A 23,562-nucleotide genomic window follows, 5' to 3' on the forward strand; every position below is an offset into this window, starting at 1 on the left:
TATATAACCTTACAATTTATTTTTGGGTTATTCTGAGAAATATTGAACTGAAGTTCAAAATTCTTAAGAAATTGAATATTAAAATAGACCAGTTGCTTACATTACATTTCAGTAATGGAATGTGAGTAATCCAGATATGAGTGAAGTCATGTGGTTTCCTCTTCTCATTTTGTGTCCACCTATATTTGTATGCTTTTTTAAAAGGAATATTCAATCCTAAAATACTTTAATAGTAATCCATTGTTTAACTGAATGGAAAATGTGTGAATACTTCTATTTCATGCAGCAGTCTCAAGACAATACTGCACGACAATCATGATGGAACTTATCGATTTATGTACACTCCTCGAGTATCAGGCTTGTATGAGGGATATGTCTGTGTGAAGGGACAGCATGTACAGGTGAGTGAACAAAGGATGGAGGCCACAAGGATGTATGTTGTCTTGGCTCTTCATATCTTTTGGATCCTGGCTTGAACACAACCTTTTCAGAGAGAGTTTAAAATAGTTCCTCTGTGTCTCTAAGTGAGTTTTGTGGTTGCATCTGACCACCTAAATATACTTGCCTCTGGAAAGCATACACATGACCATGTAAAATATACACTTCTGATATACTGTACACTTTACTCAAAAAATGCCCCTAGAATATTTAATTAGAAGCATTGTTGTTTTGTGGTTCATTTTAGCGTGTGGAGAGTGAAATATAAGGTGTTTCTTTGTCCTTATGTGGATTATTTTATTGAGCTGTTTCACAGCATTGCAATCTTTGCAGTAAGTTCTCTCTTCCTGTTTTTAAAAATTAGTTCATGTTGATCAAATGTTGATTTGTTGTCAAAGGCATTTATTTTTTTTCTCACCTCTTGGGTTCCGCTGTGTTCCACGCTTGGACCAAAGCTGTAATGAGTTTGAGCTGAGTGGCCCTGATAAAACCTAAACTTGGAGTCACTCTCGGGTTATTGCAATGTCAGTACAACTTGATGGCACTGTCATCGACACTTTTCATCAGGTTGTCGATGACAGAGGTAAGTTAAATGGATTGTTGAGGAAAGATTATCTCAGCTCTGAGACATCACTGCAGGAGTTCCTCAAGATGGTGTCCTGGACTCAATCATCTTCAGTTTCATCAATCACCTTCCCTCCATCATAAGGTCAAAACGTGGGGATGTTTGCAAAATATGCACCACCATTTGCAATTCCTCAGATATGAAGCAGTTCATGTTCAAATGCAATGAAATCTGGGCAATATCCAGGCTTGGGCTGACAAGTGGCAATTAACATTCATACTACACAAGTGCTAGGCAATGATTATCTCCTATACAACACAATCTAACCAGTGCTCCTTGACATTCAATGAGGTCACTGTCTCTGAATCTTCCATTGTCAACATCCTGTGGCTTACCATTGACCAGAAACTCAACTGGACTCACCACATAAATACAGTGGCTACAAGAGCAGGTCAAATGCTAGGAATACTGTGGTGACTATCTCACCTCCTGACTCCCCAAAACCTGTCCACCATCCACAAGGCACAGTTAAGGAGTGTGAGAGAATACTCTCCATCTGCCTGAATGGGTGCAGCTCCAACTGCACTCGAAGTTTGACACCATCCAGGATAAAGCAGCCTGCTTAATTTGCTCCATGTCCACAAGCACCTACTACCTCCACCACCGACATTTAGTAGCAGCAGTGAGTACTAGCAGTAGTAGTTGTGTACAGTGCAGAAATTCACCAAAGGTCCTTATACAGTACCTCCCAAGCCCATGACCATGTCCACCTAGAAGGACAAGGGAAGCAGATACATGGGGCCATCTCCTGCAAATACCCCTCTAAAACATTCACCATCCTGACTTGGAACTATTTGCCTCTCCTTCATTATGGCTGAGTCAAACTCCTGGAGCTCCCTTCTTGCTATAGCCTCCTATCATAGGTAAAGTCAGCAAGATATTTCCCAAGGTACTGACCCTTCTGGGATGTGCTTAAGTTCTCTGGTGGAAGGGGGAGGGGTCTAATGTCAGAGTATGGGAGTGTGAGGGAAGTGAAGCTCCAGGACAACCAGTCAGAAATACCATTCCTTTTCTTGGTGCACTTTCCAGAATCACTGTAGCAGTCTCCTTAACATACTTGGCATTTGGTTAAATATGTTTCAGAACTCTGCATCTTCCATTTCTAATTCCTCGTGACTTTCTATAAGTGCCTCACATTTGTTCCATAGCTGGTCACTGATTTAAGGACTTTCCACAATTTGCACCATATGCCCTCCTGCTCCATTCACTGATTCTTCAAAAGCTAACAAGACTTTGAAATTTTTCCTTTGAGCTGTTCAAGATATGAATTTGCTATTGGACAGCACTTATCAAATTATACAGACTGTGCTATGAATTATACCAGGAGCCCTTTAAAATGATCAGCTGACCTTGTAACGTGATTCATTTCTGTGCGATGTAACCAACATGTATTACCGGACAGAATGCTATCTTTTGTAGGCAAAATGATTTTGCATATACATTGCTACTTCTTAATTGGCTTTAACAGAATGGTGCCTGCCAATTTCTATGGCATTCCCGTAGCAAAACCCTGACAAATCAGAGTCTACCTGCTTGTTCTAAAGATGAACAGAGACAGTTAACTGTTCATCCTGCATCTTCATGCCAACAACCAATTGGAATCCTTTCTCAAGCTATAGAAATTAGTGTTCTGCTTTCTTATTTCCAAGTCGCAAGGAATGCAAGTCAAAAAACTTCACCTCTTGTCTCCTTTCAGCAAGGTACAAGTTCTGTAATACCAAGCAATTATTCACTCACTCCCGTCACCAGCTGATCATGAGTAGAGTTTATAACATCTACAAGGTGCACAACAGCAATTCAGAAAGATCTCTGACAGCATATTTCAAATTGATAACTTCTAGTGCCTAGCACAACAAAAGCAATAGGTAGACGGGAACACCACACCTGAAGTTCCCATCCAAGTCACACACTTCGCTGATTTTTAAATATATCACTGTGTTCTTCCATCATTGCTGTGTCCAAATCCTAACTTTTCCCTAGTGTTGTGTGTGTGTGTGCGCCGACCTTCTAAAGCACAATCAGTGATTGGTAGAGTGGTCCACATTCTATAAATTAATCTATAAAAGTAATTTCGAACTCCAACAATCCATTAGTATTTTAAGAAGCTACATGTAAAACATGCTTTGACAACCTGTCAGAAGTGAGGTGCAATTGCCTGTTACTCAGGCTAATTCCGGAAGGCATTTACTGCAGAGGTGATTTATCAACAATACTGTGCAGTTTGTATAAAATCTAATCATTCTTTCTACATCCCTATTAACCTCTAATTATCTGCCCATTTTGATCTTTCACTATTTTAAGTTTGTAAGACTCATTTGGTTTTCTTATCTTCTGCTAATAACCCTTGTGTTTAGTTTACTTTGGTGCACAATAAAAGTAGCTAAATTTAGACTTAATTGCAAAATGCCATTAACAAACAACGAAGAAATGAACAAACAATATAATGCAAAAAGAAGAATCAAACCTGGATCAACTCAATCAGTTGGATCTTTAGAAATTCAAGATTTCAAGAACACTGCAACCCAAAATTACCTCTTTTCCATTCATGAGCTTTGTCACAGAAGCAAGGACCCACAAACATTATGGATTTGGTACAGCACCTCATTTTGAAGAAAAATTGCTGGCTGTTAATTTTAAGAAGGTGTGCACATAATCTTTATCCCACTCAAGTGTATAATTTAACTGGGCATTTTGCAAAGCAGAAATTCTGCTTTGGCTGATTCTATGAAGCGTTTATGTAAAATTGTTTTGTTTCTTTCTTGCAAAGGGAATGCTAAGAGTGATCTTGAAATGTTTTGAAATCTTTGAGAGAATTGTAAGGATTGGAAAATAATAGTCAGAGCGTTTAATATTTATTCCCCTGCTTTTCTTAGCAATCTGGCATACATCTCATCCAGGGCTGGTGATGTCTACTTTCAAAGACTGTAAACATCTTAATATTTCATCCCTCTCTTGTTTATCACATTCAATGTTTCATATTCCTCCTCATTGATGACCGTGTTAAAATCATTCCCCTCTTGGCAAGATAGATACAAACATGCCCCAATTTTTCACCTCCACACACCAATTACCATTTTAGGCTCTAATAGATCCTACACTTTTTTCCCTTGTCATCACCTGGTTTTTGTATTTACAAATATCATTGGATATTATCTCATTCCCTTTGCTTTTCTAATATTTTTAAAAACATTTCAACTTTTATAGCTGCTTTACTCTTCTCAGGCTTTCTGCACTGTTGAGTTCTCAGCATCTGACATAAGCTTCAATTTTTTCCTCTTACCTTACCTTGCATATTCATGGATTGCTCAAGGGTCCTCGATTTGAGATTCTCAGCGTTTATCTTTAAGAACATATTTGCTCCAAACCTTCAGTCTTTATCTTGAATGTCACCCACTGCTCTTAACACTTTCAATTTGTTGTTTTTCAACTAGAGTCATAGAGATGTACAGCACGGAAACAGAACTTTGGTCCAGCCCGTCCATGCCGACCAGATATCCCAACGCAATCTAGTCCCACCTGCCAGCACTTAGCCCATATCCCTCCAAACTCTTCCTATTCGTGTACCCATCCAGATGCCTCTTAAGTGTTGCAATTGTACCAGCCTCCACCACTTCCTCTGGCACCTCATTCCACACATGCACCACCCTCTGCGTGAAAATGTTGCCCCTTAGGTCTCTTTTATATCTTTCCCTTCTCACCCTAAACCCATGCTCTCTAGTTCTGGACTCCCCGACCCCAGGGAAAAGACTTTGTCTGTTTATCCTCTCCATCTCAGCTTCGTAAAGTTGGCCTTGTGCCAATGGATAAGTTTTTTTGCTGGATCTACGAATGTTTTAAAGTAAGTATAAACGAATTATGTTCATTATCAACAAATACTTTTAAGCTAATACACCTTCAACTTGGCTGGCTTCCTGAAGCTAACTAAGATAGTCTTCTTGAATGTATCAGTGTGCACTGATTTTATTCTGGTTAGAATTGGAATGGTTGAAATCCCTGACTGTCACTACCCTTTTGCCTTTGATAATGTTGTTTGATAAAAAAGAAGAACAGGAGAAAGCTTGAGCAGAGCATAAATGGAGCATGGACTGCTTGGGCTGAATGTCCCATTTCTGTGCCATATTCTTTGTGTAATTCTAATGTTTCTGGGTGTACTCTATGAACAAACCATTGCAAAATTTGTCCCTATGTTTTAGAAAGGGTTATTTTTCTCCCTTGTGGAGTAATGTTACTTTGTATTTTTCCAGATCTCTGATTTACAAGTCCCAGGGTCATATGGCATGGAAACAGACCCCTCAGTCCATCAGTCTATACCATTCACAAACTAAACTAGTCTTGTCTGCTTGCGTTTGGCCCATATTCCTCCAAACCTTTCCTATTCATGAATTTATTCAAGTGTCTTTTAAATCATGTAAATATACCTGCATCCACCAGATTCTCTGGCAGTTCATTTGACACATGAACTACTGTGTAAAAAAAAGTTGTCCTCCTATCATTTTTAAATCTTTCTCCCCTCAGCTTAAAAATATGCCCCAGTTTTGAACTCCCCTTCCCTAGGGAAAAGACCCTTGTCATTCACCTTATCTATGCCCCTCGTGATTTTATAAACATCAAGGTCACTCCCTCAACCTCCTACACTCCTGTGAAAAAAATCTTTCCAGTTTATTTTTCTATCTCAAACTCTCCATTTCCTGCAACATCCTGGTGAATCTTTTCTGAACCCTCTCCGGCTTAATAATATCCTTCCTATAACGGGGTTACCAGAACTGTACACAACACTCCAGAAGAGACCTCACCAATGTCCGATACAGCCTCAGCATGATGACCCTTTATAAATAAAGCTATCGGTTTTAATCTATGTATTTTAACACAAAAGGCCTTGTGTTCCTGATCAGGTGTTACATTGGATTTCTCATCCATTTCGGAGGGTAATTAAAGTAGTCACTTTGGTGTGTGAATGTAGTTACCTAATTCAGGTTAGGTTCAGGTGGATCCATTGCCTAAGCCACATCCTTTGCATTTTTAATGACAATCTCACAGCTTCACAGTTACTTGCTGCAATCTCCAGACTTAAAAGTGAAAAGAAAATCAAATTTCTTAAATTGTTTTGCTGGGATTTGAACTCTCATTCTCTGGAGTAGCCCAGTTTTCTACATTTAAAGTAATGTGACTTATAGTGTCATTCCCATAATACAAACATTATAAATATAACTTGTAGAGAAAACAGAATACTACAGTGATTGAAATTTGCTCTTCAGTTCTGTAGCTGTGTATTTGGTCACTTCTGTGCTTTTGAAGAAGGAGCAAATAACTTATAGAAGGCAGCATTTGTTTTGTTTTTTTTAACATTGAAGAAAATTATTTTGTTTAATATATATTAAATATTGGATGTAGGTTTGCTCGCTGAACTGGAAGATTCATTTCCAGACATTTGTCACCCTACTAGGTAACATCTTCAGTGGGCCTCAGGCAAAGCACTGCTGAAAATTCCTGCTTTTTTTTATATGTTTGGTTTTCTTTGGTTGGTGATGTCATTTCCTTTTTTTTCTCAGGGGGTGGTAGATGGGGTCTAACTCTCAATGTATTTGTTGATAGAGATCCAGTTGGAATGCCATGCTCCTAGGAATTCTCGTGCATGTCCTTGTTTGGCTTGTCCTAGGATGGATGTGTTAGTAGAAGAATCACACCACTCCATCCACTCTACCCAAGAATTCTTGAAGACCATCAAAGACATTAAGATATGAGAGGATGAAAGAATGGTCTCCTTTGATGTAACAGCCCTGTTTACATCAATCAACATTAACTTGGCCAAGGAAACACTGACTACACTATTAGAAGACCCAAAGATATATGCAACAATCACCACTAACTTCATCAACAAGGACAGTATGATCAAGCTAGTGGACCTATGCCTTACAACCCACTTCACCTTCAACAACAAAACCGACAGACAAACCAATGGAACACCTATGGGATCTCGATATCAGGGTTCTTAGCAGAGGCAATAATGCAGAAACGTGAACAAACAGCTCTGCCAACCATCCAACCCAAACTTTGGGTCCACTACATGGATGACACCTTTGTCATCACTAAATGAAACAAATTAGAGGAAACCTTCAAGACCATCAATAATACCCTGACTGGCATAAGGCTCACTAAAGAGGAGCAAAACAACAATAAACTGCCATTCCTAGATGTCACAGTCGAGTGAACAGCCAATGGGGAACTTCAAATCAGCTTTTGCAGGAAAACAACACGTACAGAACAAATATTGAACTACAGAAGCAATCATTCCAACATCCACAAATGAAGCTGCATCAGAACATTATTTCAACAAGCCACCACACACTGCAGCACAGAGGAACTATGCAGAGCACAGGAAAATCACCTATACCATGTATTCAAAAAGAGTGGGTACCCAATGAATACAGTCCGCCTATTTCTCAGCAACAAACCCAAACAAGCAGACAAAACATGTCCGGAAACCCTAGCTACTCTCCCCTACATCAAAGACATTTCAGAAATGACTGCCAGACTACTCAGACCCCTTGGCATAATGGTAGCCCATAAACCCACCAACACACTAAAATAGCAGCTAATGAACTTGAAAGACACTATACAGACAACAAGCAAAATTAATGTCATTTACAAAATACTGTGCAAAGACAGTAACAAACACTACATTGGACAAACAGGCAGAAAACTAGCAACAAGGATATATGAACACCAGCTGGCCACAAAAAGATGTGACCCTCTCTCACTAGTATCCTTATATATGGATGAGGAAGGACACCACTTCGTCTGGGACAATACATCCATCCGAGGACAAGCCAAACAAAGACACGCATGAGAATTTCTAGAAGCATGGCATTCCACCGGACCTCTATTAACAAACACATCGAGTTAGATCCTATCTACCACCCCCTGAGAAAAGGAACAGGAAATGACTTCACCACAGGAAATGACATCACCAACCCAAAGAAACCTTAACAAATAAATTCTAGGCTTTGTGCATGGGAATTCATGTCTTAACTTGATTGAACTTTTTGAGGAAGTAACAAAGAGGATTGATAAGGGCAGAGCAGTAGATGCGATCTATATGGACTTCAGTTAGGCGTTCGACAAGATTCCCCATGGGAGACTGGTTATCAAGGTTGAATCTCACAGAATACAGGGAGAATTAGCCACTTGAATGCAGAACTGGCTCAAAGGTAGAAGACAAAGGGGGGTGGTGTATGGTTGTTTTTCAGACTGGAAGCCTGTGACCAGTGGAGTGGCACAAGGATCGGTGCAGGATCCTCTACTTTTTGTCATTTACATCAATGATTTGGATGCAAGCATAAGAGGTACAGTTAGTAAGTTTACAAATGACACCAAAATTGGAGGTGTAGTGGACAGTGAAGAGGGTAACCTTCGATTACAACAGGATCTTGACCAGATGGGCCAATGGGCTGAGAAGTGGCAAATGGAGTTTAATTCAGATAAATACAAGGTGTTACATTTTGGGAAAGCAAATCTTAGCAGGACTTAATGATAAGGTCCTAGGGAGTGGCGCTGAATAAAGAGACCTTGGAGTGCAGGTTCATAGCTCCTTGAAAGTGGAGTCGCAGGTAGATAGTAACTGAAGAAGGCGTTTTGTATGCTTTCCTTTATTGGTCAGAGTATTGAGTACAGGACTTGGGAGGTCATGTTGCAGCTGTACAGGACATTGGTTAGGCCACTGTTGGAATATTGCATGCAATTCTGGTCTCCTTTCTATTGGAAAGATGTTGTGAAACTTGAAAAAGTTCAGAAAAGATTTACAAGGATGTTGCCAGGGTTGGAGGATTTGAGCTATAGGGAGAGGCTGTACAGGCTAGGACTGTTTTCCTTGGAGCATCTGAGGCTGAGTGGTGACCTTTTGGAGGTTTACAAAATTATGAGGGGCATGGATAGGGTAAATAGGCAAAGTCTTTTCCCTGGGATCAGGGAATCCAGAACTAGGGGGCATCGGTTTATGGTGAGAGAGGAAAGATATAAAAGAGACCTAAGGAGCAACTTTTTCACGCAGAGGGTGGTACGTGTATGGAATGAGCTGCCAGAGGAGGTGGTGGAGGCTGGTACAATTGCAACATTTAAGAGGCATTTGGATGGGTATATGAAATAGGAAGGGTGTGGAGGGATGTGGGCCGGATGCTGGCAGGTGGGACCAGATTGGGTTGGGATATCTGGTCGGCATCGACGGGTTGGACCGAAGGGTCTGTTTCCGTTCTGTATGTCTCTATGACTGTAAATAGAAAGCATCAGTTTTGAGCAGTGCTTCGCCTGAGGCCCACTGAAGATGTTACCTAATAGGGTGATGAAACTTCTGGAAATGAACCTTCCAGCTCAGCGAGCAAACCTACATCTAAAACCTCAGCCTGAGCTGCAAATCTTCTCAACACTTGCTAATATATTAAGTATAACATAACTTTGGTAACTGCTATTCTTTTCCCAGGGATCTCCATTCACTGTAACAGTCACAAGTAAACTCCGTAAGCACACTGGTATATTTCATTGCTGCACGTTCTGTTCTAGTGGTGGACAAAAGGATATCCGTTGTGGTTGCAGAGGCACAATGCCTGGTGAGTTTAATAGAAAATCTCACTTGTAATTGTTCCATTGCAGATAGCCAGACATTGAATGATAAAACTGGGGCGAAATCCATTCAAAATATCATTACTCAGAGATAAACAATACAAACATGAACCTCTTAATTCTACAGCTATAGTTTCATATGCTTTATATTCTGAGAGGTGCAAGTGAAACACCATTTTAATCATCTGAATGCAATGAGGCCTCAATTTTAATACACAATTAATAATAGACTCATGCCTCAGAATATGTAGTATGCATTGCATGATAATTTACACTTGCAGATTCTTTAATACATTGTTGATATACTTTATAAGTGAGTAACACAGCTCACTGATTTTTTAAAAAATTTCTTACTGTGTTGTAAATAAAAGTGATTTGACAGTCCATATAAATAATGTTTGGAAATAGAAAAAAATGAAACAGCACAAATAATGGCAGAGAATAGCTTTTTAAATTTATCCTCCCTAATTTATTTTCTTAAAGTGTGAAAAATCATCTATGCAAAGGGGAGGTTTTTTTTTGTAGACTCTGAAGCTATACATGATTGTTTTGAAGTAATTAAATGTGGACAGAGAGGAAAAGATGACTTATTCATGTATGCTGTTCCATCCAGCTCATGAAAGAACAAAGAACTCTACAGCACAGGAATAGGCCCTTCGGCACTCCAAGTCTGAGCTCACACATTTTGTCCTTCCATACTAAAACTGTCTTCACTTACAGAATCCGTTTCCCTCTATTCCCTTCCTTTTCGTGTATTCATTCAGGTGTTGCTTGAATGCTGCTATTGTGTTTGCCTCCTCCACCACCTCTGACAGTACGCTCCAGCCACTCAGCACTCTGCGTGAAGAACTTGCCTCACATCTCTTTTTTTTTAAACTTCCCCCACTCCCAACACCTTGAACCTGTGTCCCCTAGTAATTGTCCCCTCCATCTTGGGAAGAAAACCTCATACATTCCACTCTTTCTGTGCCATTCACAATCTTATAAACTTCTATAAGGTCGCCTTTCAACCTCCTGGGTTCCAGTGAAAACAAACCTAGTTTATCCAACCTTTCTTCATAGCAAAATCTCCCATAATAGGCAACATCCTGGTAAACCTTTTCTGTACCTTCAAAACATCCAAATCCTTCTGGTAGTGTGGTGATCAGAACTATACAATATTGCAGATGTGGCTTAACTTGTCTATCCTTCTACTCAATGCCTCTTGCACTAAAGGCAAGCATGCCATAACCCTTTCCTACTACCTTATCTACCTGCATTGCCACCTTCAGTGATCTGTGGAACTACACACCCAGATCGGCATATCAGTACTGCTGAGGGTTTTGCCATTCACTATACAAATTTCACTGGTATTTGTCCTTCCAAAATGCATCGCCTCACATTTGTCTGGATTAAACTCCATCTGCCATTTTTCTACTTTTGCCTCCAACTAATCTATATCTGGCAGTATCCTCTGACAGTGTTCCTCACTATCCGCAATCCCACCAATCTGAACAACTTATTGAGAAAATACAATTCAGAGTATAGGGTTGAATATAAACACTTGCCTTTTTATAGAAAGTAGAAATGTAGTTAGTGTGATGAAGGGCATTGTTTCTGACATGACACTGCATAAAATTTACAGGGATTGTTGAATCTACAGTATTATGAAACTTTGTTCTTTGTATTCAATTGGCAGGTGGGTACCAAGGCTGTGGACATGGGCACAAAGGACACCCGGGCCAGCCACACTGGTCCTGTTGTGGAAAGTTGACTGAACATTCAGAATGCCCTGGAACAATAAATAGCAACTCTCACCAGAGCCTGGTTAGAACTGTTGCTTTGTAAAACAAAACCAAGACATGAAAACCACAAACCTAACGTTGATCTTTTAAAATTTTGCATTAAAGTAATGACTGTTCAGCCAATCTAGAAAACTTTGTGATCTTCAGGTATGCTCAAAGATTAGCCAGTTTAATGCCTGCTATAGTTTTTCGTGTAAGATGAGAACGGAGATAGAAAATTAGCTATTGTTAATTACTTTTGGGGTCTTTTCAAAAGGACTAATTTATCCGTAATAATTCCAAGAGAAGTAACTTAAACATTCACTGAACCGAGCCTTTTCAAATAAAAAGATCTGCAATTTAGGAATAACCAAGAAATTACTGTAATTTTGTTGCAGATTTCACAAATGAATACTCTACAGCATAGAGTGTAATAAAGGATCTAGTTATTTTTAATGAATTACCTTGTACTAGAAGTAATGCATTATTATGTTATAATACACAGAAATCATTTCAAAATATTAGAGATGTAATCAAAATACCACGGCCTGAGCAACATTAATGGAAACTGCCATATGGGATACTGTGATATACTTTGAATTGAATCCATTGTTTGTCATCAATCTGGTTCATTCAGACTTTTTTTTGACTAAATGGTACATGTTTTGGAAGTAAAGATCTGTGTAAGGAGACATTGCATGCGCTATTTGTAGAAATGTAGCCAATTAAATAACACGGTAATTTTGTATGTGCATTGAGTTTAGTTTTGTCCAAAGTATACACATGTTGCATGCATACTCTATATTAACATGGATTCATACTGAATGGAAGTTTAGCTCATACTCAAAGCAAAGATTAACTTTAGTGATCTCAATACTCTAATTATAATTAAAATTAAATCAATTTTATAAATTTCAAATAATATCAACCATATAATGTACATTTTAACACCATTTTTGTGCCAATTTGAAATACTCAAAGTTTATTTCAACCATTGTATTACAAACAGTGTATTTTAGGTTGGGGTTCGCAGCTACAGTGTCCAGAAAGCAATTGAGGCACTTAAATAACCTCTCAAGGCCTCATAAAATCATTATTGATATTCAGCTAGCAGTGAGTGGAGGAACTTGCCATAAGTGCATGTAGAGGGAACCAGCATCAGGAAGCAAAGAGAGGGGTCTGTGGTGGTATGAAGCTCTCCCTTCTCTCAACTAACTGTAATACCAGCAGTAGCTGCCACTATTGGTGGCATTGCCATTACTGCTACCAATATTGCGAGCTGCTGGCCTCTGGCTGACAACCCTTGGGCAAAGTGGGGAGTGGGGTGAGGGAGGATACCCAAGATGTGGTAGTGCAGCAACTAAATGATGCTGGGAGATGTACAGGTTCTCAAAAAAGGATACTGGCTGTCGAATAGAAACTTCATCATGATTGCTAGAGATGGGCAAGTGTGGGTGATGGACGACCCAGATGAAATTCCATCAGTAGTGTGTGAGATGTTACTTTATTGTCTACCTTTTATACTCACCACTTAGATTAACACAACATGCTACTTATGGTAGCCTTTATATTGGCTCTGCTTAATCTACACAGCGTTTTGATCATTCAAACTTATGGACCAATACAAAAAAACTGGAACCTGAAGCAATTTGATGTGCCACGTTGAAGTGCTGGATTTTTTTTAATCCATCAGGATTTTCTTTATTTACTTTATTGTGATTTAGTTTTTTTTAAACTTGTACATCAGACTTTTAAAAGCTTGAATTTTAATTTATATGTAATGCACAAATTCAATGTTTAACCCATTTAATAAAACTAATTTCAATGTATTAAGCTTTATCTGTTTGATTTCTGGACTGTGCTTGCATTCGGCATACATAGCTTGATATTTTTATACTGATAATGTAACAGTAAGTGTTCACAAGAATCACCCAAACCACAATAACCATGTATGGAAAGGACTTGAGTTTGACCGATTATGAGACCAGACTGCTGTTATTGAGATGGGGGAACAGTCTATTTAATTTTTTTATCCTTGGATCAGCATGTTCTGGAACTGATGAGAAAACAGATTACATCAACATTGTTACTGTGTGTGATATGACAAAATTAATTAGTGACCTTAGAATAAAGGCACCTCGAGGTAAAAATGAGCACAATATGATTTGAATGTTGCATTCAACTTGAATGGGAAACAATGTATCTAAGACTAGTATTATAAACCTAAATAAAGACATGAGAGCTGCGTTAGCTGAAGTAAACTGGCATACTAGGCCAAGGGATGATCAATTGAAAAGCAGCAACAAGCATTTAAGGTGATATTTCAGAATATGTAACTATAAAGAAACATTATCAAAGGATTCCCACCAACCATGGCTGATTGAAGATGTTAGGGGAATCAACAAACTTAAAGAAAAGGCATATAACTGCAAAGTTGAGTGAAAGATCAGATTACTTGACAGAATATAAAAATGTCTGTGCATGAAAAAAAGGTTAATAAAGAGGAAGAAATTACAGTATGAGACAAAGTTTACAAAAGAATGCATTGCAGGAATTTCTATAGGTATTTAAAAGGGGAACGAGTCAATAAAGAGCGTTTGTTCTCAAGAAGGAGGATAGGGAGTTAATAGTAGATAATAAAATGAAATGAATAAATATTTCCTTCTTTCTTCCTAAAGAGGATAGAGAAAGTAATTCCAGTTTAGCTGAAATCATGAGGTGAAAAGGAGAAAAGAACTTTGTGAAATTGCAGTCTCAAGGGAAATGGTAATTAGCAAACTGATGAAACTGTGGGCTGACAAATCTCCAGGTTCAGATGGACTTCATTCTAGGATCTTAAGAGATGTTGCTAATAAGATCATAGACACCATAAGTTATAGATGCAGTCTTCTCCTTTATTCGATTATGGCTGATATATTTCTCAACCCCAGTCTTCTACCTTCTCCCCATAACCTTCAATTCTCTCACTAATCAAGAACCTGTCTTAAGTGCACTCAATGACTGCCTCCACAGCCTTCTGCAACAATGAGTTCCACAGGTTAACTACCTCAGGCTAAAGAAATTTCTTTTCGTCTCAGTTGTAAAGGGTCATCCCTTCACTCTTGAGGCTGTGGCCTCAGATCCTGGTCTTTTCTACTACTGGAAACATCTTCTCAATGTCCACTTTATCCAGGCTTCTCTGCATTCAGTAAGTTTCAATGAGATTTCTGCCCCACTGCTCTAAACCCTATCGAGTACAGAAGCAAAGTCCTCAGTTCTCATATGACAATCCCTTCAACCCACGATCATTCTTGTAAACCTATTCTGGACACCCTACGATACCAGCATATCCATTCTTTGAGATGGGGCCCGAAATGCAGTCTACCTTAGCAGGACATTCCTGCTGTCATGTTCTAGCCCTCTTGAAATGAATGCTAACAATGCATTTGCCTTTATAACTGACAACTAAACCTGCATGTTAGCATTAATAGAATCCTGAAGTTAGACTCCTAAGTCCCTTTGAGCTTCTGATTTCTGAAGCCTGTCCCAGTTTAGAAAATAGCCGACCCCTCTGTTCTTCCCACCAAAGTGCATAACCTCACACTTTCCACATTGTATTCCAACTGCCAATTTTTTGCCCACTCTCTTAGCCTGTCCAAGGCCTTTTGCAGCCTTCTTGCTTCCTCAACACTATCTATCCCTACACCTATGTTTGTGTAATCTGCAAATTTAGCAACAATACCCTCAATTTCATCCAGATCATTAATGTGTAGTGTGAATAGCTGTGGTCCCAACACTGCTGCAGAACTCCGCTTTCCACTGCCTGCCATTCCAAAAAAAATCCCTTTGTCCCTACTCTCTGCCTTATGTCAGTCTGCCAATCTTCTATCCATGCCAGTATTTTGCCCCTAATACTCTTATCTAGCCAGCAAAAGTGAGGACTGCAGATGCTGGAAATCAGAGTCTAGATTAGACTGCTCCTCGGATGCTGCCTGACTGGCTGTGCTTTTCCAGTACCACTCTAATTTAGACTCTTATCTAGCGGTCTCCTGTGTGGTCTTTTGGTAATCCAATCCACGTCCACTGGTAGATCTACTGATTAATTTTCCAAAAGTCCCTTTATTCAGGAAAGATTCCATCAGGCTGGAAAGTTGCAAATATAACCCTTTAAAAAGGGAGAAAAGCAGGAAATTAAAGGCCTTATCTGTCATGGAGAAGATGTTAGAATTGATCATTGAAGAGATTATAGCTGCCCACTTAAATATAGTTTCCTGAAAGGGAATGGTGTTTAACCATTTATTGGAGTTATTTGAAGGAGTAAGATGTCCTGTGGATAAGGGGGAACCTTTAGGTGTACTTGGAGTTCCAATAGGCACTTAATAAGGTACCACATCAAAGCTCTTTTGAAAAACATCAGGGCTGATTGTTTGGCATAACAAACTAACGGGGTTATGAGATTGGCTGGCACAGCACATATCAAGAAGTCTCATGGCACACTACCCTTTATTATGACAGAAACTGAACATAAACTAAGGAAGTTTTACTCCAATTATACAGGGGATTGGTGGGACCTCTTGGATACTGTGTGCAGCTTTGTTCTCCTCATTTAAGGAAGGATGTAAATGCATTGGAGGCAGTTCAGAGAAGGTTTACTGGATTGTTACCTAGAATGAATGTGTTATCTTATCAAGCATGTTTCTACTGAAGTTCAGAAGTGTGTTGTGTGATTATTTGAAGTGTATGAGATCCTAACTGGTCTTGACAATATGGACATGGAGAGAATGTTTCCTTTTGTAAGTCAGTCCAGAATTAGGGGGCACTATTTTAAAAATTGGAGTTACCATTTTACGACTTTTCGAGATTAGGAGATTTTTGTTTTCTCTCAGAGTATAGTGTGACTTTGCATCTGTCTACTTCACAAGGCAGTCAAGGAGGAGTTATTGAATATTTGTAAATCAGAAACAGACAGATTCTTGTTGGGTAAGGGGATCAAATGTTATCAGGGGTAGATGGTAATGTTGCATTTCAAACATAAATATATTAACCATGATCTTATCAAATGGCAGACCACGCTCATGGGGCTGAGTAGTCTATTTCTGCTCCTGTTTTTTTGTGCCTCTTAGCATTGACTGTTATATCCAATTACCTCCATATTTTTAAAGGATTTCATTTACTTGGAACTTAATAAAAGAAGTTTAGACACATAACAATCATGGTTACAACTTAAACTTTTTACTGTATAAAACTTGGTCAACATAATCAATGTCTTTGAACAAGTTGGAAGAGAAATAAGTGCAATTTACCCTGCTTTTCCTTTGTGTAAGTTTAATCTTAATACATGTTGGTGCCCTGAGCCTGATTCTAACCCCATTGTACCACACGTTGTGCCCAGATGCACTCACCACTGCTGGGATCTCCCTGAAGAGTTGCCATCTTTAAAACAGTGCTGTGTACCTGGACAAGCACTCTTTGTCTGGACATACCCTACATATTTGCTGACACTTTTTCCAAACATACATGGCAAGAAAGAGTTGGCAGGGACCTGGATCTTCTGCTGATCAAGGTGGTGCAGAGGGTCATATCCTCATCCCCCTGGACTAGCAGTGGAAGCCTCAACACCAGACCATGGCAGCAATATTGGAAGAAAGGCAATGACAAAGAACAAAGAAAATTACAGTACAGGAACAGGCCTTTCGGCCCTCCAGTCTAGATCCTGTATCTAAACCGCTCCCTTATTTTCTAAGAATCAGTGTTCTTCTGCTCACTGCCCATTCACATACCGGTCTAGATATGTCTTAAATGGTGCTATCGTGCCCACCTCTACCAGCTCCGCTGGCAGTGCATTCGAGGCATCCACCACCCTCTGCATAAAGAACTTTCCATGCATATCTCCCTTCAACTTCTCCTCCTCACCTTAAATTCATGGCCCCTAGTAATTGAGTCCCTCACTCTGGGAAAAAGCTTCTTGCTCCCCACCCTGTCTATACCTCTCATGATATTTTAGACTTCTATCAGGTCCCCCGTCAACCTCTGTCTTTCTAATGAAAATAATCCTAACCTACTCAACCTCTATTCATAGCTAGCATCCTCCATACCAGGCAACATCCTGGTGAGCCTCCTCTGCACCTTCAAGCATCCACATCCTTTTGGTATTGTGGTGACCAGAACTGTATTCCAAATGTGGCTGAACCAACATCTTATACAACTGTAACATGACCTGCAACCCCTGTACTCAACACCCCATCCATTGAAGGAAAGCATGCCATGTGCCATCTTGACCACTCTATCAACCTGCATTGTCACCTTCAGGGTACAATGGATCTGAATACCCAGATCTGTCTGTACATCAATTGTCCCTAGGACGTTTCCATTTACCATATAGTTTGCTCTTGAATTGGATCTTCTAAAATGCACCACATCATATTTGCTTGGATTGAACTCCATCTGCCATTTCTCACTCCATCTAGCTAGTACACCCTGGACCCCATGCGACTTCACTTTCTCCATTTGCCTACAATGAGGAACCGTATCAAACACCTTACTGAAATCCATGTATATGACATTTACAGCCCTTCCCTCATCAATCAATTTTGTCACTTCCTCAAAAAATTAAGTTGATAAGACATGACCATCCCTGCACAAAACCTGGGCCTATCACTGATAAGCCCATTTTTTTTCCAAATGGAAATAGATCCTATCCCTCAGTATGTTGCCCAGCAGCTTTCCAACCACTGACGTCAGGCTCACCGATCTATAATTACCTGGATCATCCCTGCTACCCTTCTTAAAGAAGGGGACAACATTAGCAATTCTCCAGTCCCCTGGGACCTCACCCGTGTTCAATTATGCTGAAAAGATACCTGTTAAGGCCCTAGCTATTTCCTCTCTTGCTTTCCTCAGTAACCTGGGGTAGATCCCATCCGGACCTGGAGACTTGTCCACCTTAATGTGTTTTGGAATATCAACACTTCCTCCCTCCTTATGCCAACTTGACCTAGAATAATCAAACATCTATCCATAACCTCAACATCTGTCCTGTCTCTCTCCTCAGTGAATACCAATGCAAAGTACTCATTAAGAATCTCATCCATTTTCTCTGACACCACACATAACTTCCCCCCTTTGTCTTTGACTTCTTCTCTCTGTGCCACTATCTTCTCTCAGATACCTCAGACTCACTCTACTTCAACTGCCATACCTACCTTCCAACAAGGCTCATGTTCTACAGCTCTTATTGTTACCTGCAACATCTTCCCTCACTTGCTCTTACCCACTCAAACCCACACCACCACAAACCCTGCATGTCCTCTGCACTGCCTACTGTCTTGGTTGGGAGATCTGCCAACCTACACCAGATGTAATGCGTGTACCACCTATTTCATTTCCCTTAACACCAGTCCCTCTCAAGGAAACCTTCCCTCCAATTTGAAGACAGCATCCTAACTCTGATTGTATTGCATGGCTGATTGACCATGTCCAGCACCTAGCTTGCTATTGAAAGCTGGCCTTGACTTACTTGTTGAGACCCTGCAATCGAAGGCTTTGACCTGACTGAGGACTACTAACAAGCATAACAGGTTTCTTGGCTTTGTGCCTGCACTAAACAGCACTGCAAGCCAGCAGTACTGATAACCTGGTGTCTCTCATTGAGAGGGTAAAGCTCAAAAACTCAAGGCGAGGCAGGGATAACTTTGAGTTTCAAGATAGGCTCAAGGAGAGTGAGCACTATGAGAAGAGTGTGCAAACAGCTGTAAATGCAAGTCCATGAGCTGGGTTCTGTGTTTCTGAGTGTAGAGTGGCCTTGCTGCAACATTACAATGATAGTTGCTGTTTTGCCTCAAGGTGCATATTGACGCACACTAACAAACAGTAAGTGGATTGGATATATGTCATGAAAGTCCCAGAGGCATATGTCCTTTGACATGGGATGTATATGACCAGTTCCTATAAAGTGCACCCTGAAATGAGAGGCCCTTAACAGTCCATGGCAAGCTAATGTTACTAGATACTTGGTCTGATTTTCATATTGAGATTTACCAGCATCAAATTTGCTTGCCGTGGAAGGTAGGATGGAAACATACATAATAATGAGGTGAGATGTGTATTTAATAAAGTCGTTAACAAACAATAATCCCCCACTACAGGCAATCACTGATCCTGAGTGAGAATATCACCTCAATGCCTGAATCTGATTTAAAAGATGCATCAGGTTACTCCCAATATTGAGATAGGCCTCACTGGATTTATTGTGCAATTCTGCCACATTTCTTACAATGGCCCAGATGATTCAGGCTGCTGTAAGATTCAGGCCCATGTCTCGCTTTCAATGTGGTTCTGTGATTGGACAGTATTTCTTGAACATTCCCAATTACTTGAAGATTACACAAACAACCACTCTAAAATTATCAATCAGCCTTGCAATGTGGTTCACTGCTATTTGTTAAAATAGAATGACCTGTCCTTTGTAAGCAGAAAACAAATGTCCAGTCATTGTGTTTTTTTTAATTAAATGGGGACTATGATGTCCTTGGTCACTCTTCACAACAATGCTTCTACCAATCAGAATTGATTTGGCAGCCAATCAGCACCACTTGCTCATGAAGTATAAATTATTACTCTCTTTGAAGTTTGGCATACTTGTATTTGTCCTGGTGAGTGCCTGTCTCAATTTGTATTCAGCAATTCTCAAATTCTTTACTACTAAGGAACCAATTTAGTTGCAACAACAAAACTGAGGCAAGAGGTCAAGTTGCAAAGTATGGCAAAATTTTTGCTTTACATGTATTCAATCTCCTTCCATGCCATATCGAACCATGCAAGGTTACCAGCATAGGTTTCAGTTTATTTAGACTATGGTGTCTGTGCTAACTCTATATACACCATTTGGGTGGCATGGTGGCTCAGTGGTTAGCACTGCTGCCTCACAGCAATATAGGTCCTAAGTTCAATTCCAGCCTCAGGCTACTGTCTGTGTGGAGTTTGCACATTCTCCTTGTGTCTGTATGGGTTTCCTCCCACAGTCTAAAGATGTGCAGGTCAGGTGAATTGGTCATGCTAAATTGCCCATAGTGTTAGGCACATGAGTTGGTGGGTTACTTTCCAGAGGGTCAGTGTGGACTAGTTGGGCTGAAGGACCTATTTCCACATTGTAGATAATCCAATCTAAAGTTTTTATTGCTTGCATATTCATCTTATACTTATTTACATTTTTCCTTTAAAAATACAATTACTCACAGTGACTAGGCATGCTACACTTTAATAACTTACTGTATAATTATTTCTCTCCTAGCCTCTATTCATTCTCTTAGTTGTTATTTTAAATTGATTAATCTTTGTCGTTGGCTCTCCAACTAGACCAAATAGTCTTCCCCTATTCTCCACATTAAAAGATTGATCATATAAAATTCTGTGAGCTAATTTCATGGCTTATTCTGTTCTGGTGTCATTAGTCCAAGTAACATTCAGTGCAGCAAATCAGCTAGGGTGTTTCTTGCCAAAAACTAACCCCTAAAAGTATGTAATTTTATAAACATACATCACTGACCTGACCCTCCATGAATCAACTGATAACCAGTATTTTTGGAAATATTCTTTAAATTCTCAGAAATTCATGGACCAAATAGATTTTTCAACAGAATATTTGAATAAAAAGGGACATTACTGGAAACAATTTTAGTCAAGGAAGTGCGTTTTCTATTACAGAAGAGGAAATGAAATTAATGCAACAGTGTGGCTCAGTGACTTTGATTCATCCAAAACGTGTGGTTGTTTTTATTACTGTGACCAAGGCATGATGTTGACTGTTATGTTGCTTGTGTTTTCAATCAGTGAGTACATCGATTCTACTTTTAAGTAACATGCATGATTAATCATTTCGTATTGTGGCCGTCTTATTAGAATGGATCAATTTTTTTTTACTACCTACAAAATTGTGTTGTAATAGGTGCTGCCACTGAACTGAAGCTGCTACAATCTCCCTCATCACTGAGGCTGCAGGAAACCCATTCTGCCCGTTTCTTTTGCCTTCTACAACACAAAGGTAACGCAGTGAATGGCAGTTTCTATTGGCATCACATTAAAATAACATTTAGTGAATCGCAAGTGAGAAATATCAGTACTGAGGAAGGTGGTCGCATCACTTTCTTCAGTAGCAACGTGCCTAGTTTCCACAGCGTACTGATCATTGAAGACCTTCGTTATACTGACAGCGGTTTGTATTATTGTAACATGATCATTCATGGAGGTTCACATCCGAGAAAGATCACTGGCACTGGGACTCGCCTAATTATTCAAGGTAAGGGAAAATACCTCGATGAAACTCCCTACAAGTTTGGGTTAGGCATTGAATTGGCTTCTAAAAAAGCACATTTTGTACAGCTGAAAATCCTACGCTTGTTCTGTTTATGACCTATTAACATAAGACTGTGAGAAAGTCTGTAAACAAGCCGAAAAGAGCCCCCTCCAGGCTTTTCTGACAGCGGTGTGGAACATTTTCCACTGTCTGGTGTTCTGCCCAGTCAGTTGAACAATCCTTTTTCAACACAGATGAAAGGCTTAACAGACAATCAATTTTTCAATGTATAATTTCAGTTACATTACACTGTAAATGTTTGCTATAAATTCTGTGTTACCATCGAGCCCTCCACAATCACCTGATGAAGGACCGTCCGTCCGAAAGCTACTGTGCTTCCAATTAAACCTGTTGGACTATAACCTGGTGTTGTGTGATTTTTAACTTTGTACACCCCAGTCCAACACCGGCATTTCCAAATCATTCGAATTTAACTGAGAGCCCTTTTTAATAAAATGTTTTAATCGTCCTGTTATAATACACCGCTGAAGGGGCTGAGACTTGAATTGAGGTGAAGCTCAAGTCACACTGTCACCCAGACCACAAGAGCCCGAAATAGCCCGTGATATTGTGTTCACATATAGATGACAAAACAGCCACAAAACTGAGCACAGAAAGGCATTTAGCAACCAACTTTGGGGAAATTGTTTCAGATGTAAGATGTAATTGTACACGCCATAGTGTGTTCCTTCTTAGAATTTCTACAACATTAAAGCGCAATTAAATTATAACAGCAGCAAATGTCCTTTGGTTGATATTTAAGAAATATACGCTGTTACAATAGTACTCAATGGTGGAAAGATTGCAGAAATACAGAAGACCATCAGTTCTCTTTCTCTGCAGGAGCAGTCAGCCTTCCCTTTGCCTGTACCCCTGCCGTTTTTTTTGACCCACCCACAAAGTGATAATCTAAATACCTTTGGAAATTTGCTAACTTTTCAGAAAGTTTTCCTCTGGTCCCCACAGTTTTGGCCAATGGGAACTATCTCGACTCTGGACCCCTTGCGATGTTTCATACCTATCAAAATTCCTCTCAATCTTCTCTTTAAGGAGAACAATCCCAGGACCCAGATAAATTTTATAGGGATATGTATACAAATCCCACCATAGCAGATAGTCAAATTTGGATCAATAAAAATCTAAAATTTTAAAACAAGCCAACTTAATGATGAGTAACGGTGACTGTCAATTATTGTAAATATCTATCCAGTTCACTTATGTATTTTAGGGAAGGAAACTGCTGTCCTTATCTGATCTAGCATACATGTGGTTCCAGACACAGAAATAAGGTTAACTCTTAACTGCCCAGTGACAATTAAGAATGGACAATAAATGCTGGCTGAGCCAGTTACATCCACATCCATGAATGAGCTAACAACAAAAAATGTCCCTTGGCATTCCACTAACGCAGCCTGGAACATGCACACACTTACTGCCAATGAATGATGCACATTGTCCCTTGGTATTAATGCTGAGGAATCCTTTAACTCTATCACCACTTTATCACCCTTCTTCATGTTTTACCATCAAAAAGGGCGACTCATAACCATGCCTTCAAGTGTCAGTATTTATATTATATTTGGAAAACATTATTACATGACAAAGCTGTAACAAGGAGAAAATGCAATTTCAATGCTCAGCCTAATAGAGTAGCCTTTGCCCTTGGCTGATTCTATTTGATCCACTCTTTGTAGACTGAAAGGAGGTGGAAGCATTCTATTGACTTGTCTTAGCTGAGACATCTGCAGTGGTTAACCTCATCATGGATGTACAGACGGGGGAATCGCCAGAGG

At 39.7% G+C, this 23,562-nt stretch overlaps 1 protein-coding gene across 2 annotated transcripts in view; it reads left to right on the forward strand.

Annotated features, from left to right (window-relative positions):
* The window catches only part of trim45 (tripartite motif containing 45), a 29,079-nt gene extending 15,863 nt beyond the window's left edge, over positions 1-13,216 (forward strand). Inside the window, exons 4-6 of one of the 2 annotated variants that reach the window (XM_060833076.1) lie at positions 287-401; positions 9,537-9,663; positions 11,355-13,216. In XM_060833076.1, coding sequence (XP_060689059.1) covers positions 287-401; positions 9,537-9,663; positions 11,355-11,503 — 391 coding nt within the window. In that variant the 3' untranslated portion in view covers positions 11,504-13,216. The remainder of the gene's footprint in view (positions 1-286; positions 402-9,536; positions 9,664-11,354) is intronic. The other variant, XM_060833077.1, reaches the window with a different exon arrangement.
* The last annotated feature ends 10,346 nt before the right edge of the window (positions 13,217-23,562 follow it).

This window comes from Hemiscyllium ocellatum, chromosome 12, assembly GCF_020745735.1.
Source record: "Hemiscyllium ocellatum isolate sHemOce1 chromosome 12, sHemOce1.pat.X.cur, whole genome shotgun sequence".
Classification (NCBI taxonomy): Eukaryota; Metazoa; Chordata; class Chondrichthyes; order Orectolobiformes; family Hemiscylliidae; genus Hemiscyllium; species Hemiscyllium ocellatum.